Source organism: Carettochelys insculpta, chromosome 32 (assembly GCF_033958435.1).
Source record: "Carettochelys insculpta isolate YL-2023 chromosome 32, ASM3395843v1, whole genome shotgun sequence".
Lineage (NCBI taxonomy): Eukaryota > Metazoa > Chordata > Testudines > Carettochelyidae > Carettochelys > Carettochelys insculpta.
The window spans coordinates 4,888,130-4,904,906 of NC_134168.1; the positions used below are offsets into that span (position 1 = coordinate 4,888,130).

Below are 16,777 nucleotides of genomic sequence, written 5' to 3' on the forward strand. Positions count from 1 at the left end.
CCTATGAAGAAAGGCTGAAAGAATTGGGCTTGTTTAGTTTGGGAAAAAAGAAGATTAAGGGGGAGACACGATAGCAGTTTTCAGGTATCTAAAACGGTGTCATGAGGAGGAGGGAGAGAAAATGTTCTCCTTGGGCTCCGAGGACAGAACAAGAGGCAATGGGCTTAAACTGCAGCAAGGGAGGTTTCGGTTGGACATTAGGAAAAGTTCCTAACTGTCAGGGTGGTCAAACACTGGAATAAATTGCCAAGGGACATTGTGAAATCTCCTTCGCTGGAGATATTTAAGAACAGGTTACATAGATGTCTCTCAGGGATGGTTGAGACAGTACTTGGTCCTGCCATGAGGGCGGGGGCTGGACTCGATGACCTCTCAAGGTCCCTTCCTGTCCTAGCACTCTGTGACTCTAGGATTCTCTCCTGTTATCAGATTTCCCTCCTGCGCCATCCCTCTCTGCCAGTTCTGATCCTCTTGGGAAGAGCTCCATAACCCTCGTCTGCTCGGCCCCTCAGAAGTATGTGGCTGAAAGGTACCAGTTCCTGAGGCAGGGGAACATCATAACCTCACAGACAGCAGCACGTCTCCAGCTCAGGACCTCGGATCTGCATGCTACTGCCACTTACACCTGTACTTACGCGGCCAAAATCTCAGGGAGGACGATCCAGTCATTGCAGAGTATTCCCCTGTCAATCCACCACACAGGTGAGTCCTGCTTCTCTCTACACCTCTGGGTTGAGGGGATGGCTATTAAGAAGTCTGGCCGGCAGAATGAAATGGTTGAATGCTATTGCCTGCTCTGTCTGTGACGGATTGGGCTGTAGAACTGATCAATCCTGTCCCATTGGGGGTGCTTCATATCTGGACGGGGCTGCAGCCCGCACGTTGGATGGGGGATTCTTCTCCTTGATGCTCTGGTCTATTAGTTTCCTTGTACAGCCCTAATTCCAAAGGAAGGTGGGAACACGAGCGAAGGAGAGTCGTTGAGTTCAAATGCTCTGCCATGTGATTGTTCTGAACTGTGAGCTCCTGCCCAGGAGACCTGGTTTGTCAATGGAAGTCACAATGACAACCAAGTTACGGAGAGCTTTGGTGCTTCTAAAACGTCCATCCCCTCCCTTATGTTCTGATCTGTTGCCCTGGTTGGCAAACTCCTTGATATTGGTAACACAGAGAGCTGTGCTAGTCTATATACTATCAAAACAAAAGAGCAGTCCAGTAGCACTTTAAAGACTAACAAAATAATTTATTAGGTGATGAGCTTTCGTGGGACAGACCCACTTCTTCAGCCCATAGCCAGACCAGAACAGGTTCAATATTCGAGGCACAGAGAACCAAACATTGTAATCAAGGTTGACAAATCAGAAAAATACGATCAAGTTGAGCAAATCAGAGAGTAGGGGGGCAGAAGCGGGGAGAAGTCAAGAATTAGATAAAGCCAAGTGTGCAAATGAGCCCCATAACGACCTAAAAATACCCATCCCCGTTCAAACCACGTGTTAATGTGTCAAATTTGAATATAAAAGAGAATTCAGCAGCCTCTCTTTCCAAAGTAGTGTGAAAATTCCTCTTCAATAAGACGCAAATTTTCAGGTCATTAGCAGAATGGCCCACTCCGTTAAAGTGGTAACTGACCGGTTTGTGGATCAGGAGTGTTTTTATGCCTGTTTTATGCCCATTAATTCTTTGTCTAAGGGAGTGTGATATTTGGTCTTCCAAACCTGGCTTTGCGGGTCCCAATCGGCGTCCACAGAAGTGTCCATTTGTAGTTCCCAGTTCTGTTCCCTGGGGAGTCCCAGGAATTATTAAGCTCACTGCCCCAGACACCGAGGTCATATCAACCGGGGGGGGGGCGGGGAGGTTAAGAACATAAGAACGGACAGACTGAGTCAGACCAAAGGTCCGTCTAGCCCAGTGTCCTGTCTGCCGACAGAGGCCAACTCCAGGTGCCTGAGAGAAAGTGAACAGAACAGGTAATCATTGAGTGATTCCTCTTCTGTCAGCCAAACAGGCTAGAGACACCTTCCTATCCATGTAGTAATATATGATGTTAGGGTTAGTTGATGTCTAACATCTATCTTGTCCCAGAAACATCCACCTTCCCTCCTATGGTCGTGCCAACAGGGAGAAAATGAGTTAAAGAAAAGTGGGTGAACTTAAGATCGTGCTCCCCAGTTAGAACATCTCTGGGTTCTGAACATGCATTAAGGACACGTGCGTGAGATACATGGGTGGTAGCAAATGAATTCGGGCTTAATCTCCCTTTGGGTGCATCTGCCATCTCCTGGGGAGCTCTGTAGCAGTGGGGTGTTTGGGGGACTTAGTCTTTTCTCTCTGTTCAGGGCCATTTGTGAGACAAGAATTTTTCCGGCCAACTCTGCGGCTGCTGCCAACGGGTCCTGTGTTCACCATTGGAACTTCTGTTACCCTGACGTGCTCAGCTCCCCGCTTGGAGAAGAAGATATGGTTCTGCTTCCACAAGGCCGGGAAACAACTGGGCTGCACAGGACAGACCCTTGAGGACTCTCAGAGTTACCAGATTGGCAGGCTGAGCTTGGCAGATTCCGGCTCTTACACCTGTATGTACCGGGTAGCTGAACCAGGGCAGGAGAGCTCCTCCCCAGACAGCCAGCCTATCACCATCACAGTGACAGGTGAGGCCCTGTTCTCTCAGCATCCATCTAACCCTGTCTCTATGGGTGGTCTGCACCAGACCTGTCAGAGAAGAATAGGACAGTTATGGAGGGAGCCGACCTTGTCTTCCACTCCTGGCTTCCGGCCGTGAGGTTCACGGTCATGTGGACCATGGGGTTGTGTCCTGGACCATCTTGTCAATAGCCATGACGGAGCTAGACTTCATGAAGGGATCCAGTACTTGTGAGAACCCAGGTATTGTTTTGGCCTTCAGAGCATCCCATGACGAGGAGAGCTAGAGAGACCAGGAACCTGGATGGTCCACCTCAGTGGGGCTGGACAATCAGTTGCTGGGCCTCATCCTTCTCCTTTTGGCTGGGTTTCCTGCTGAGGAACGTGCCAATATTTTCTTCATTGTTGGGGGTGCTGTGTGTGGTCGCAAGGGGCTGGGTCGCAGGAAGCAATGCTCTGTGGAAGGGAGAAAAGGAAGGTTAGCTTCTCTAAGGGTGACCCAAGAGCTCCCCATTCTATTGAGCAATTATGTTTGTTCAGACCTCCCCCATTTCTCTCCTTCCTTCCCTTTGCTCCTAATTCTGCCATCATGTCCTGTTGTCTCTAGGTGGCCCAGTCCTCCCACCAGCTCCCCAAATCATTCTGAGCCCTCCGAGACGTATCTATCTCCAGGGGGAACGGGTCAGGCTCACCTGCTCAGCTCCGGACAGTGAGCAGGTGAGGGGGTACAGATTCTACGAGCAAAGAGGGGAGCAGGTCTCAGAGCTGGATGAGGGGGCATACCTGGAGCACAAGGCACAGACTGAGCAAGCTGTGGCATATTCCTGTGCCTATTGGACAGTCCATTCTGGGCAAGTGATCCTGTCACAGAAGAGCAGCTCTGTCTCCATCCCCGTGACTGGTGAGTTCAGCCGTGTCTCTAACATCCCTTTGTCCTGCGTGTGTGTCCTCTGCTCCTTGCATGGATTCCAGAAGCTGCTCGATCCCCGTCTGCTTGTGACTAGCTGTTGAATCCCAGCGATCGTGATAAGGGAGGAAACTGAGGCATGAGCCCACTCATTTAAGGCTTAATCAATTTTTCACTTTAATTTTTTGCATGAAATAAGGGCCACTTGTATTTTCGTACACACAACCAAACAGCACTCAGGTGTTTTGAAATACAGCAGCTGCTCACACAGAGCCTATTTTGAAACAGAGTCATTGGACGCACGAAGGCTTATTTTGAAACAGGGTCTGTTCCCTGTCTTAACAGCACATATTTCAAAATAGGCGCTATTCCTCCTAGAATGAAGTCCACCACCTCTGAAATAGGCCCGCCACTATTTTGACATTATTTGAAATAGCAGTTGCATTGTGCAGACGTTAGGATAGTTATTTCAAAATAAGGCTTGTCTACACTTGCATTCCTCTTTCGAAAGAGGCATGCAAATGAGGAAAATCGAAAATGCAAAGGAGGAGCAGATTTACATATCCGGCCCCTCGTTTGCATATTCTTCTTTTGAAAGAGCTTCTTTAGAAAGGAGAAAAGCAGAGTAGACAGGGCTCTTTCGAAAGTAAACCCCATCTGCAGAAGAACCCTTCTTCCCATAAAAAAGGGAAGAAGGGTTCTTTCGAAGATGGGGTTTACTTTCGAAAGAGCAGTGTCTACAACACTTTTCTTCTTTTGAAAGAATATGCAAATGAGATGCCAGATATGTAAATCCACAGGTCTTTTGCATTTTCAATTTCCCTCATTTGCATGCCTCTTTTGAAAGAGGAATGCAAGTGTAAACTCAGCCTAACAGCTCTTATTTCAAAATAACTTTTCAGTGTAGACCCATCTTCTCTGTCCTTTTGAGTCAACCAAAACCATTGCCCAGTTGCTGATCTGCATGTAGACATCAAAGTTCTTCACATGTGCTTTGGACCTTCTTAAAGGCCCTTTGTCGGCTAAGTACAGCTAGACCTTGACAAGCCATCTTCTCATTAGAGGGTAGCCACACTTCCTCTTGAGGTCTTCACAGAAGCAAGCATTTGGAATACAAATACTTGGCCAAAACTCAGACCTCCAAATCCAAAATGATACACGCTTAAAGAGAGGATTTAAAGATTCAGCAAATTATACCATTAAAGTGATAGGTTACAAGGGGTATTTTGTCCAAAACATCTCTGGGTTTTTCACATTTGTATACTTCACCTGTTTCCAGAAAGCAGCTGGGGGTGTCTCTCACATTCTGATTCCAACAAAAGGCAGGAACAGATTAAGACCAAAAGGTTTCCCGACGGAAAAGTCGGAGTATTGGAGATCTGAGAGAGATGGTTGCTTGCAAAGAAAAAAAAAAATGGCAAAAAGAGTTCCAGAGATCTGAGACTTTCTCAAGGCGACAATAAGTCACACCTGCAAAGCATCCCCATGAAAAGAAATGATGGGAACAATAGCAAGAGGCCAATATAGCGCCAAGCTTCAAAGAGTGAACATGAAACAAGAATCCTGCAAAAAGGGAAACGCTGGGAAAAAATACTAAGGGGATGTATGAAAGTTCAGGGCCATCATGTAGGAATGAAAGTATGTTCCATGTAGCCAGCTACAGAAAACCCTGGCAGGCCATCCTCTCATGATAGGGCTGCCACACCTTCTGTTGAGGTCTTCACAGAGACAAACATCTGGAACACAAAGACGTACACAGTGCTGATAACTTTGGCTATAAAAATGATTCAGGCTCAAAAACAGGAAGCAGATTGTCCCGTTGGAAATGATAGGTTACAAGAGGCATTTTGTCCAGAGCATCTCTCGAGGTGCGCATATATATTCATAACCCATAGTCTATAAAGCATGAAGAGGAACCTATGAGGATCACTGACAGCCAGATGACCGGAAGTGGGGCATACTCAGCTTGAAGTGTTTCCCCAACTAGTCAGAATGCAAAGCAAGGTCACCGAATCCCTCCCCTGAGCAGTGAAGGCTGATGGACAGAGAGATCATAAAACTTTCTTTAAAGGAGAGTTGGCAAGTCCACTGTGGAAGTGGGGCTATTCCAATGACCCAGACACACACAACTGCCAGCAAGCAAAAGTAGGACTCATCGGTTCCTCAGCTGACTGCTGGAGGTAAACACAAAGACTGGGCGGCAGCTTGGGCCCAGCTCTGGAAAACCCTGTCATTGTGGTGGAAAGTCACCGGATGAAGAAGAGCATTCAACATCTATCGCTCGGAAGGATTAGCATTAAAATACCAAATCATGGCCCTTATTCATATTATTTATGACATTTCCAACTTGTTGGCACCAGAGCTCCTTACATTGGGTGGGTCATAAATTACCCGTGAACACAAACTTTATTTTTCTTGAGCAGGAGATGGGTGGAGACCATGAGGTCCTTCTGGTAGAGTATCCAAATGTCATTTTTTCCCCAAAGCTCGTTTGCTCCAAGTTGAGCCGCTCTGCTTGTACACCATGGGAAAATCTAACCAAGAATTTCTCCAGTTGTGTTTTGAGGTGTTTGTTCAGGGCTCAGCTCCACCAGATGTGAGATTCCCTTCGCACTCACACTGGGAATAGTGATCTGCCCTGCCGGGTGTTTGCCATGGCGGCGTCTTTGCATCCCCTATATCCACTTGCACTGAGGCTGTGGGGAAGTCCCGCAGCACTGACCCCGGTCTGTCTGTCTCACAGCTCCTCCGCTGGCCCCTACGCTCTCTCTGCTCCCTCAGCTACCTGTGTACCTGCCCGGGGAGAAGATAATCCTCAGCTGTTCAGCCCCCCACGGCGAGGCAGGGCTAGAGTTCAGCTTCCACCAGCACCGAGGGGATCAGTCACCTGCTGAGCTGCAAGCTGGGAGTGGGGGGAACCGACTGGAGCTCACGGTGCAGAAGGGGAATGACGACACCTACACCTGTCGGTCCTGGAGACGGGAGGCCGGGCAGAAAATTGTCTCCAGGGACAGTCACAGCATCACAGTCCCTGTGTCAGGTGAGGTCTGGCCCTTGGCGATTTCCCCTAAGCTCTCGCCCCACAGAGAAGGGGGGCCTAGAACTTGAGAATAAGCAGTAAGGCTGTGGCAGGGGGGAGATACCCCACCATCAAAGGCATCTGCCTCTGCCCTTCCCCTCCCCATCTTCTAGTGCCCCTGGTGCCCATCATACAGTATAGCCACCCCTTGCCCCCAAAGTACTCTGGATCCCCCTGCTGATCTCTCCCTGTGGCTGCTCCCCTCAGACCATCCTTTGCAGCCCACATTGAGTGTGGCTCCTCCATCTGGACAGGTGAGCGATGGTCTACCCCTGCTCATCACCTGCACGGCCCCCGGAGACCCCGGCGAAAAGAGGTTTCACTTCTCCAAGGACGGAGCTGAGGTTGTCTCCAGGGACACAGGTTATGAGCTCAGCAACGTGGCTGGCTCCGGGAACGTTGCGGTGCTCTCGGTAGCACGGGCTGGCTCTAACACCACCGGGGCATTCACCTGTGCGTACGAGGAGAACGTGAACGGGAGGTGGGTCCTGTCCCCCAGGAGCTGGACTGTGAACGTCACCCTGAATTTCACCGGGAGTTCCAGTGGAAGAGGTGAGCCCCCAAATACCTTTAAGAGGAGAGGGAATATTTCCTGTACTATGCAGTCCCATCTCAGACCCATAGATGGCAGCATCTCATCAAGTGTCTGGCTGGCAGAAATTCCTGCCTTAAAGGAAACATGCAGCCCTGGAGCACCTTAAGGACTAACCGATTTACTTGTTCGGTCATGAGCTTTTGTGGGTAGGACCCACTTCTTCAGACGTGGAGCAGAAAATGAACCCAGGGTTTGCAGAGCAGGGGGGAAGTCACCTGTCATTAGTAGGACCATTAGAAGAAGAAAATTAAGTGGGATGGGGGCCATGGTTAGGAACAGCAAAAGTGGAGAAATTACTCTTGTAATGTGCGAGATAATTGAGATCTCTGATAAGTCCCAGGTTAAGTGTGTCAAACTTGCAAACGAATTCCAATTCTGATGTCTCTCTCCGTCCTCTTGTGGTAAAATCCTTTTGTGGAAGAATAACAAGAAGACCTGTGGCGCCTTACAGGCTAACGGATATTTTGGAGCATCAGCTTTCATGGGCAAAGATCTGCTTCATCAGATCGTCAGATCTTTGCCCACGAAATCTTATGCTCCAAAATATCTGTTAGTCTATAAGGTGCCACAGAACTTCTTGTTGTTCTCAAAGATAGAGACTAACACGGCCGCCTCTCTGATATCTGTGGAAGAATGGTTCCTTTCAAATCCTTTATTGAGTGTCCAGAGAGGTTAAAGCGTTCCCTGATCATCTTCTTGGTGGTCACTAGATAACTAGTAGGACCTCTTCATGTCCCTCTCCTATTTGTGAGTCCGTTGGTGGTTGGCCAGCCCGATTCTGCAAACACAGGTCTTCTCACAGAAGAGGTAGGTGATGGTAGCTGTTGGAGGGGCACAGGGCAGTTTTTGATGCTGTTTTCTTCTTCTTTATCTCTCCTCACCTGCACTGCAGTGGGGTCTCTCGAATCATGCCACCCACTCACGGATTACCGCTCACCACTGGGGAAAATCCTGGGCAGGGTTGGTTTATCTGTATTCCAGTTTCTGATCTCAGATTTATGTCCATTCACCCTTTGTCACAGAAAAGGTCTGCTTTGTCCAATGTGCTTGCAGAGGGGCATTGCTGGTTCAGGATGACCTGTGCCACATTGCTGGATGAGTCCATGATGGTGAAGCTGATGTGGTTAGACCATGCGACGGTATCTGTAGTCTAGATATATGGACAGATCTGGCAGTGGGGTTTTGTTGAAGGGGTAGGATTGAAAGATTACAGAGGGAGACATCTTAATGACAATTGTCTCCCCGACCTCCTTTTTCCCTTTCTTCTTCATCCTCGTCTTCGTGTTTGTCTTCTTCCGCACCAGCTACATATTCTGGAGTCTTATTTTTGCTCCAAATCTGAAGAAGTGGGTCTTACCCACGAAAGCTCATGACCTAATAAATACAATTTTTAGTTTCTAAGGTACTACAGGACAGCTTGTTTTCTGTGAAGTTACAGGCTAACACAGTGACCCTTCTGAGACCTCCTTAGAGGGGAAGACCCAGACTGCCTCAGCTTGCTGCGATACATCAAAGCCCAGAATGCCATGTACAGAGGAAAGTTTGCATTGCATTTCCTGGTTTAATGCCGGCTACCTCCGTTCCCTCTTCTCTCCACCAGGCTGGGAGCGGTTCCTCCCTTTCGTGGCTGGTTGTGGTGCTGGAGCAGCTACGCTGGGGGTATTGCTTCTTCTGGTCTGTTGCTGTAGAAAGAATAAGAAAGGTACTGGGAAGGCAATATGTATGGGAAATGGGAGCTGGGGTGTCCTCTGGGGTGATTCTAGAGGAGGATGGACAAGATTTGGGTGGAAAGTAGAACCTCGGTGTTATGAGGTACCAGCTTTTAGAATGAGGGATTCTTGTCTGTGCCATGCTGAGGATCATGGCCCAGACTCTGCCTGCCTCTGGGGACTCTTGCTCCTGCAAACTTTACTTTCTGTATGGTATGACAATAGCCTCAGGTCTGCTGAGCAGCCCTAGAACTCTTACATACTCTGTCCCCAGAGGAATTCACGCCAGCTTTCTATGCTCAGCTCAGGGTCTCCGATCACCATGTGACTTGGAGATCTGTTGATAAGCAAATCGAGAGGAAGCTTATCATGAAAGTGACCAGGTGGGTGAGGTTTCACTGGACCAATTTTGGAAGGGGAATGAGACAGGTTTTTAAGTGACACAGACCTCCTCTTCTTCTGATCCAAAACAGAAGAGTCAAGAAAAAATATCGGAAAAATGGTTTGCATAAAACATAAACACAATGGCTGAGATCCTCCTTCCAGAAGACCAAACCTTATGGCGGGTTGTCTTCAGAGACTGAAGGCTTTCAGGGTGCATTTCTCTGCACCCTCAGTTGTATCAAACCAGACCTTTGAGCTCCACCAGAGAACACATTTTCCCCAGCTATTGTTTACCTCTTCCTGGTCTTTTTCTTCCATATCTCTGCCAAGTCTTTGTTGGCATGGGACTCAGGATGCAGGTAGATTTCTACAGCTAGAGTCACACAGTGGGACATAAATGCCTCTAAAGTGTTGTCTGGAGATACTTGTCTCTCAGTGTGCTACCATGAAGTGACCTCCTTTTAACCACAACGCGGTCCAGAGAAAATAATGCTCAGCAATTCAGCATAACAGATTTTTCGTATGCTTGGCTTGCAAGTGATGCAAGCTTCATTGCAGGCATCAGGAAAGCTGTGTATCGCAGCTGTGCTAGGCATTCATACCAAGCCCCCTTGAAAGAGACAGAAAAATGGTGGAGAAAGCGGGCGGAGGAAACACAGCAGTCATTTAATGTCACTTCTTGAACTCTCCGCAGGTAGCAGCAAGAATACAGCTGGGTAAGTTACCCCATTTCCAAAGGTATCAAGCCCTCCCTCCATGGGGGGTGTGTGTGTGGCTGTCTGTGTGTCCCCTGGCAGGATAGTCGGCATCCTTCAGTCTGCATAGACTATGGATCGCGCCCTTTATAGTTTCAATTGAGGACTTCATTTACAGCGTCTACTGTGACTATGAAGGCCCACACGAGAGCGACAGTCCTTGCTGCATCTCTTGCAGATGTGGTGGGTGTCTGGTAAGTCCTTATTGTGCTTTCTGTGGGCTCGCTTCTCCTCTGCTAGCTGTCTGATCCTCATCTCGCCCTTCTGAAGGCCCTTGCGTAACCTCTGTCTCCATCTGCCGCGGTCGTCTGCCAGTTCTTCCCAGTTGTCCAGCTCCATGTCTACCTCTCTGAGGTCTCTCTTGCAGACATCTTTCTAGCGCAACTGGGGGTGTCCGGGAGGTCTTTTGCCAGAGGCTAGCTCACCATACAGGAAGTCTTTTGGAATCCCTCCATCGTTCATCCTGTGAACGTGGCCAAGCCAGCGGAGCCGACGCTGCCTGAGGAGGGTGTGCATGGTTGGGATTCCAGCTTGCTCGAGGACGGCGGTGTTGGTCACTCTGTCCTTCCATGATATTCCAAGGATGCGCCTGAGGCAGCGCAAGTGGAAGACGTTCAGCCTCTTTTCCTGGCGGGCATACAGGGTCCAAGTCTCGCTGTAATCAATATCCATCTCAACACATTGGCCTATCCCATCTGTTGCAACCGGGGAAGCCACCTCTCTGCCCCATCTTCCATTTGGGTCCCCCAATGTCTCCCCTACTGTAAAATTCAGCACAGGACTGCCCCCTAGTTGTTACAAAGGCAAGGAAGCTCCTGGACGCCCCCAGTTGCACTACGAAGATGTCTGCAAGAGAGACCTCAGAGAGGTAGACATCGAGCTGGACAACTGGGAAGAACTGGCAGACGACCGCAGCAGATGGAGGCAGGGGTTGCACAAGGGCCTTCAGAAGGGCGAGATGAGCATCAGACAGCTAGCAGAGGAGAAGCGAGCCCACAGAAAGCACAATAAGGACTTACCAGACACCCGCCACATCTGCAAGAGATGCAGCAAGGACTGTCACTCTCGTGTGGGCCTTCATAGTCACAGTAGACGCTGTAAATGAAGCCCTCAATTGAAACCATAAAGGGCGCGATCCATAGTCTATGCAGACTGAAGGAGGCCTTCTACTACTACTGAAGCAATTGGTGCTTTCTGGTCTGAGCCATGAAGAAACAGGCTGTAAATGCCAGAGCACAGGGGAGACACCATGCTAAAGAAGGAATGAATGAGCGTGGAGAAGTGAAAAAAGGCTGGGCAGATAAGATGTTTATTCTCTGCTATATGACCCCTCCCCCACATCCAGGGCTTCCGGCGGCGGCTGCTGCTGCAGCTGGGGGTCCATGCTGCCTACATGGGGTCTGCAACCGGTTGTCGGCTCTGTGGCTCTCGTGCTGTGCAGGCCGAGTGTGTCTGGGAGGGGCCCTTTAAGGGAGCGTCTTGGGGCTTTGCTGGCCCCTTATTTCAAGAGGGAGGGCTTGTATGTGTGGACGCTCCACATTTCCTTCCGAGGCGGCTCCTTTCGATGTTCTCGTTGCTACTTCGACATTGAACATCGACGGCACCAGGCCTGGAGGACCTGTAGACGATGCTCATTGAAGTAGCCTATTTCGATGTTCTTACGTCGAATCAGGCTACTTCGACTTAGTGCGCTAGCGTGGACATAGCCTCTGTGGGGAATAGCTCCCAATTCGAAATATTTTGGAATAGGGGCGGTGCAGGCAGGGAACAGGGGTTATTTTGAAAGAGACCATAGCGCATCCAAACGCTCTAATCTGAAATAGGCTTTCTTCCATCTGGATGCTCTGTTTCAAAATAGCTGGCTGCTGGTTTTGATATGGGTTTTGTGAGTGTGGACGTGCTGTTTGGAAATAAGCTAGTCTGGAAAAATCTCTTCTGGAAGTTTATTTTGAAACAACTCTGCTGGGCAGATGGAGCCTTTCAGCTCAGCTCTATCCCTAAACCCTATTTCTACCACTTTCAGCACCGCAGGGGTCAATGGAGCTGCTGGGGTCAATATAGGTGAGTAATGACCTCCTAGACCCTCCCCAGACTGTAGCTATTGTGTGCGGCCCATGGGGGGTCTCTGAGGTGGGGTGCAGTACATGGGAGGTGGATGATTGACCTCCTCATGGGCACCTGCCCTTTAAGAGAAGAATTTCTGACTGCCACACTGTGGTTGCCCTACTGATGACATTAAAACTAGGTTCCCACCCAGTGGTCAGAAAGGGGAGTTGTGGAGTCGAGAAGAAGGAGCTGGAGTCTGGCTGGTGGGTCTGACCCGGGGCAGTGCGGAAGGCAAACTGGGTGGCTGGGCCTGGGGGTCTGATATATCATGTGATCAGCTCTGCAGCCAAGAGTGACCCCTGCCCAGCAGCAGCTGCCCAGCATCCTTGGCCAGAGACCCAAGACAAGAGGCAAAGGAGCAGAGGGTGCCGGCACCTCGGTAAGCTTAGGAGAGAACATCACCCCCTTCTGCTCTCTTCACCCCAGTTCCTGGAGCGCAACGTCCCCTAGTGTTGCATTGAGTTCATGGGGTCAGCTACTTCTTCTCTGTTTCCTACTTTCCTAGGGGGCCGGAGCCACGTTTCACTCGCCAGGAGAGGAGATGGTCTCCGAGGAATTTTTGTACAGTGAACCCTTCTTCTGATCCCTGCCCGCACTTCCCAGCTGTACCCTGCTCCCATCGCCTCAGGATTTCCCCAGACGCTTCTCGCCGCAAATAACTTCTTTTGTCCTTTTCCTCCTTTGGGGGTAGAGAAGTGAGGTGGGAGCCGGGACTCCTGGGTTCTAGCCCCGGCTTCGGCAGGAGTGTGGTATCCAGTGGTTAGAGCTGCAGGTGAAAGACGGATACATTTCCCTCTCCCACGACTGTGTTCTGAATTAAACTTGCTTGGGGCCCGGTTTGGTTGGTGCTGTTTTTATTTCTGTGTCAGCTGTGGTGTGGTGGAAGGTTTGGGTACCCTGGTGTTTCCAGGGTGTCTCCTGGGAGACCAAATTAAAGCTGAAGTCTCTCAAACTGAATCATCTGAAGAGTTTCCCTTCTCTGGAGCACTGAAGGTCAGAAGGCTGAGCCTGCTGCATACGTAACCAGACATCAAAGCTGCTCTGGGGCAAACCCCAGAGGACAGTTTCCGGATGAAGTAAAAGGGACTGCGATTATTTTGGTTGGCAGACATGCAAATTATGCCCCGGTGAGGAGAGCTGGTCCTGGGCCAGGAGGCTGGTTGCATCAGAGAGCTGAGACTGAAATAGTTTTACTTCTGCTCTGGCCAGCAATGCACATGGGGAACATGTAACTGGAAAAAAAACCCCCAACCCTACAGCTGTAACGGTCACTTCATTGGTGTAAATAACCCAGAGCTCCAGCTGGGGTCAAGGGACTGGAGCTCGGGTCGAGTTAATGAAGCAGGTCCCAGGTGGGGTAAATTGACCATGCTTCCATTGAGTCACTGAGATCAGGTCATCAGGTGAGGTCAATGGGCCACTTCTCTGTTGGAGCCAAGGGCCGTAGCTGTCCAGGGGGTGTAAAGCAGTGTAACTGGAGGGAGGTTTCTTTACATGGGCCGAGTCCCTGGGCTAACCTTGGAAGGAGGAGCCTGCTGGCCCCCAGGAGATGCTGCTTCGACCTCTCTGGCCAGCACTGCCTTGAAAGAGAAAAGCCAGATCCAGGCTTGGGAAAGGCAGGAGGACGTGGTTGGTTGCTCTCATCCCCTTGGTACCTGAGAGGCAGCTGCCTGGCCAGCTGCTGACCTGAGCAGTGACTGCAAACAAGGCCCCCATCGGTGGGGAAGGGCCTGTGCACCTGTCTGCACCTACCTGGGAGGCCGGCAACCAGCCCGGCATGGACCTAACTCGCGTTCTGCCTCTGGATGTCCATCCCCAGAGCTCTCTCCTCTCCAGGCTGGTGTCTCCTGCAGGTCATACCATCTCCCGTCCTTGCTGAGATGCTCGTGGTATGTCCGCAGGTTTCTGGGGAGTGGTGGGGAATCCCCCTCCTCCCACTTGGTGGTGATTGGAGTGGCGAGGAAGGGGGGATCCCTTGGTCATCCCCTGGATGAGTCAGGCTGCCCCTCCCCCGATCCCCCTGGCTGGCTCATGGCTAGTAAGACTTGAGAGGCTGGGGTGGGGACAGGACATGGAGCTCTCCCCTAGCCAAGATATAAAGCCCCGTGGAGCAGCTGGTGGGAAACCGCAGGCAGGCAGGGAAGCTGCTCCCCAGGCCCTGTGCTCCCAACTCCCTCGCAGACCCGACACTCCCTTCGGCACCCTTTCTCCAAGCCACAATCCCTTTCTGCACCCGATCCTGACCCTGCGTCCCAATCCCTTGTCTCAGGTCCTACCACCTGCTTCACCCCAACCCTCTCGGGCCCCACACCCTCTCCTGCACACCGGCCCCTTATTTACACCTCCCTTCTGTGTCCCACCTCCATCCCATGCCTTACACCCCCTCTCTCGAAAGAGGTGGCCCTCGACCACGTACCAAAATCTTTGCCTACCCCTGGTACCCCCTACTGCCACGATGTGCACCCACATCCTGCCTTCTGAGGTATCTTTGGACCACTGGTGCCACATTGGTCAATAACATCCCTGTGGAGCATATGAGGAAAGACCACAGGTGGAGATACGGTTGTCCACTGCCGGTCTGTTTCACAGCCTGTACTTGAAGAAAGGAGAACAGCCTGCCCAGGGCTTTATCGCCCATGAAGCAGTGGCAAGAGGTTTTCAATGCATCTGTGTGGTAAACAGAACCATTGAGCTGCTGCGGTGAGGGAGGGATGACTCATCTAACCATGAGAGCTGTGTTTATAGCCCATGGGTCTATCTTTAGAACTTATTTTGCAGCAACACAAAGGACCGATGGGTGTGGATCCCATAAGCCTTCCTGAAGCACAGTGCCCTTTAGCGCTGTACGGAGTATTACAGCCAGCACTACCTGCTGGGGGGAACACCACCGGTGAGCCCCTGTCCTGATTCCTGCAGCATTAAGTTCCCAAACCAGTGCGTTAAACCTGGTTGGGACCACGAGGGTGAGAATTGTGAGTGGCTCACCACTCATGAGACAGTCCACTGGGGTGTAGGACAACTGTGAAATTCTGACACCCTCCACGGAGATTGATGGCATATTGGGATGAATTTAGGAGGACCATTTCTAGCAGATCTAGAGAAGTTATTATTCCCCTCTGTTTGGCACTGGTCAGGCCACATGTGGAGTATTGCACCCAGTTTTGGGCCCCACAGTACAGAAAGGATGGGGATGCATTGGAGAGGGTCCAGGGGAGGGCAATGAAAATGATTCAGGGGCTGGAGCACATGACCTATGGGGAGAGGCTGAGGGATTTGGGCTTGTTTAACTTGCAGAGGAGAAGACTGAGGGGAGATTTGATAGTAGCCTTCAACGTCCCGAAGGGGAGCTCTCCAGAGGATGGGGAGAGGCTGTGATGGATGGCAGGACAAGGAACAGTGGTCTTGAGTTACAGTGGAGGAGATGTAGGCTGGACATTAGGAAAAACTATTTCACCGGAAGGATAGTGAAGCACTGGAAGGTGTTACCCGGAGAGGTGGCGGAATCTCCATCCTTACCGTTTTTAAGCCTTGGCTTGACAAAGCTCTGGTTGTGGTGATTTAGTTGGGGTTGGTCTTGCTTTGGGCAGAGGGCTGGACTTGATGACCTCCCGAGGTCTCTTCCAGCTCCGAGATCCTATGATTTTAGGATTCCACCTCTGAGGCACTCCACTGGTTTGTCTGAAGGCTCCGCAAGAAGAGATGGCTCTGGTCCTCTCATGTGCTGGGTTGAAGTGGCCAGTTGGGAGGGGGGCCTGGGAACCAGGACTCCTGGGTTCTCTTCCTGGCCATGGAAGGGGAAACACTGCCTAGTGGTTAAAGGTGGGCATCAGGACACTTTTGGTTCCACTCCAAGCTGCAGCAGGTGAACGGGTCCTAGACAGGAACTGACCCAGCTGCTCTGTGTTCCGTTAAGCTTTTTTCTACTCCACTTCATGTTGTGCTCTCTCTTCCAGGTTTTTTTTACTTGACATGAGGGACGTACAACCCAGCATCCTGTGGGGTGAGAGAAGGGGTTGGTATCTCTGTGGATAAGTCAGTAGGGTTTTCCTGAGCACAAGGGATGGCTCACCTAATGGCCAGAGACAATGAGACTGCCTCTCACTTCAGAGCAGTAATGGCCAAATAGCCAGAACAAGGGCAGTGGGGATAGATGGGGAGGTGGAGGAGTGTCAGGGTAGGGTACCTCAACCCTCCCTGCTCCATCAGGTCCAAGACTTGGACCCCCGTGGTAGGGTATGAGTCTGGGAAGCCCTTCAATAAATGCTGCAGTGACCATGGCTAGTCCTGCCTGGGCTACTTTCTATTAAAGTTTCAATAGCCACCGCCTGTGGGCTCTTTGACTCTGCTTTTGGTGGCTTCAAACTCTGTTGGGCACCTACTGGTACCTGGGCACCTCTCTGGGTCTCGGCGCCTCCAGTCTGGGATCCCATCTGCTGCTCAGCTGGAGCTGGTGAGGGGGTCCTTCCTCCGGGGCTGACGGCCCTGACTGAGGTGGGCGGCTCCCTTTCATACTGCCGCAGCAATTGGAGCGTACCCAGAAGGGCTGAGGGGGTGTGGCCTCTCTTCCTCCCCACTATGTGATAAGCACATCCCATCACA

At 50.8% G+C, this 16,777-nt stretch overlaps 1 protein-coding gene across 1 annotated transcript in view; it reads left to right on the top strand.

Moving 5' to 3' along the window:
• Nucleotides 1-16,777, top strand: part of LOC142004598 (Fc receptor-like protein 5) — a 34,742-nt gene that overhangs the window by 3,975 nt on the left and 13,990 nt on the right. Inside the window, exons 5-10 of the mRNA XM_074982217.1 lie at nt 430-702; nt 2,340-2,651; nt 3,251-3,544; nt 6,294-6,590; nt 6,884-6,945; nt 7,129-7,181. Coding sequence (XP_074838318.1) covers nt 430-702; nt 2,340-2,651; nt 3,251-3,544; nt 6,294-6,590; nt 6,884-6,945; nt 7,129-7,181 — 1,291 coding nt within the window. The remainder of the gene's footprint in view (nt 1-429; nt 703-2,339; nt 2,652-3,250; nt 3,545-6,293; nt 6,591-6,883; nt 6,946-7,128; nt 7,182-16,777) is intronic.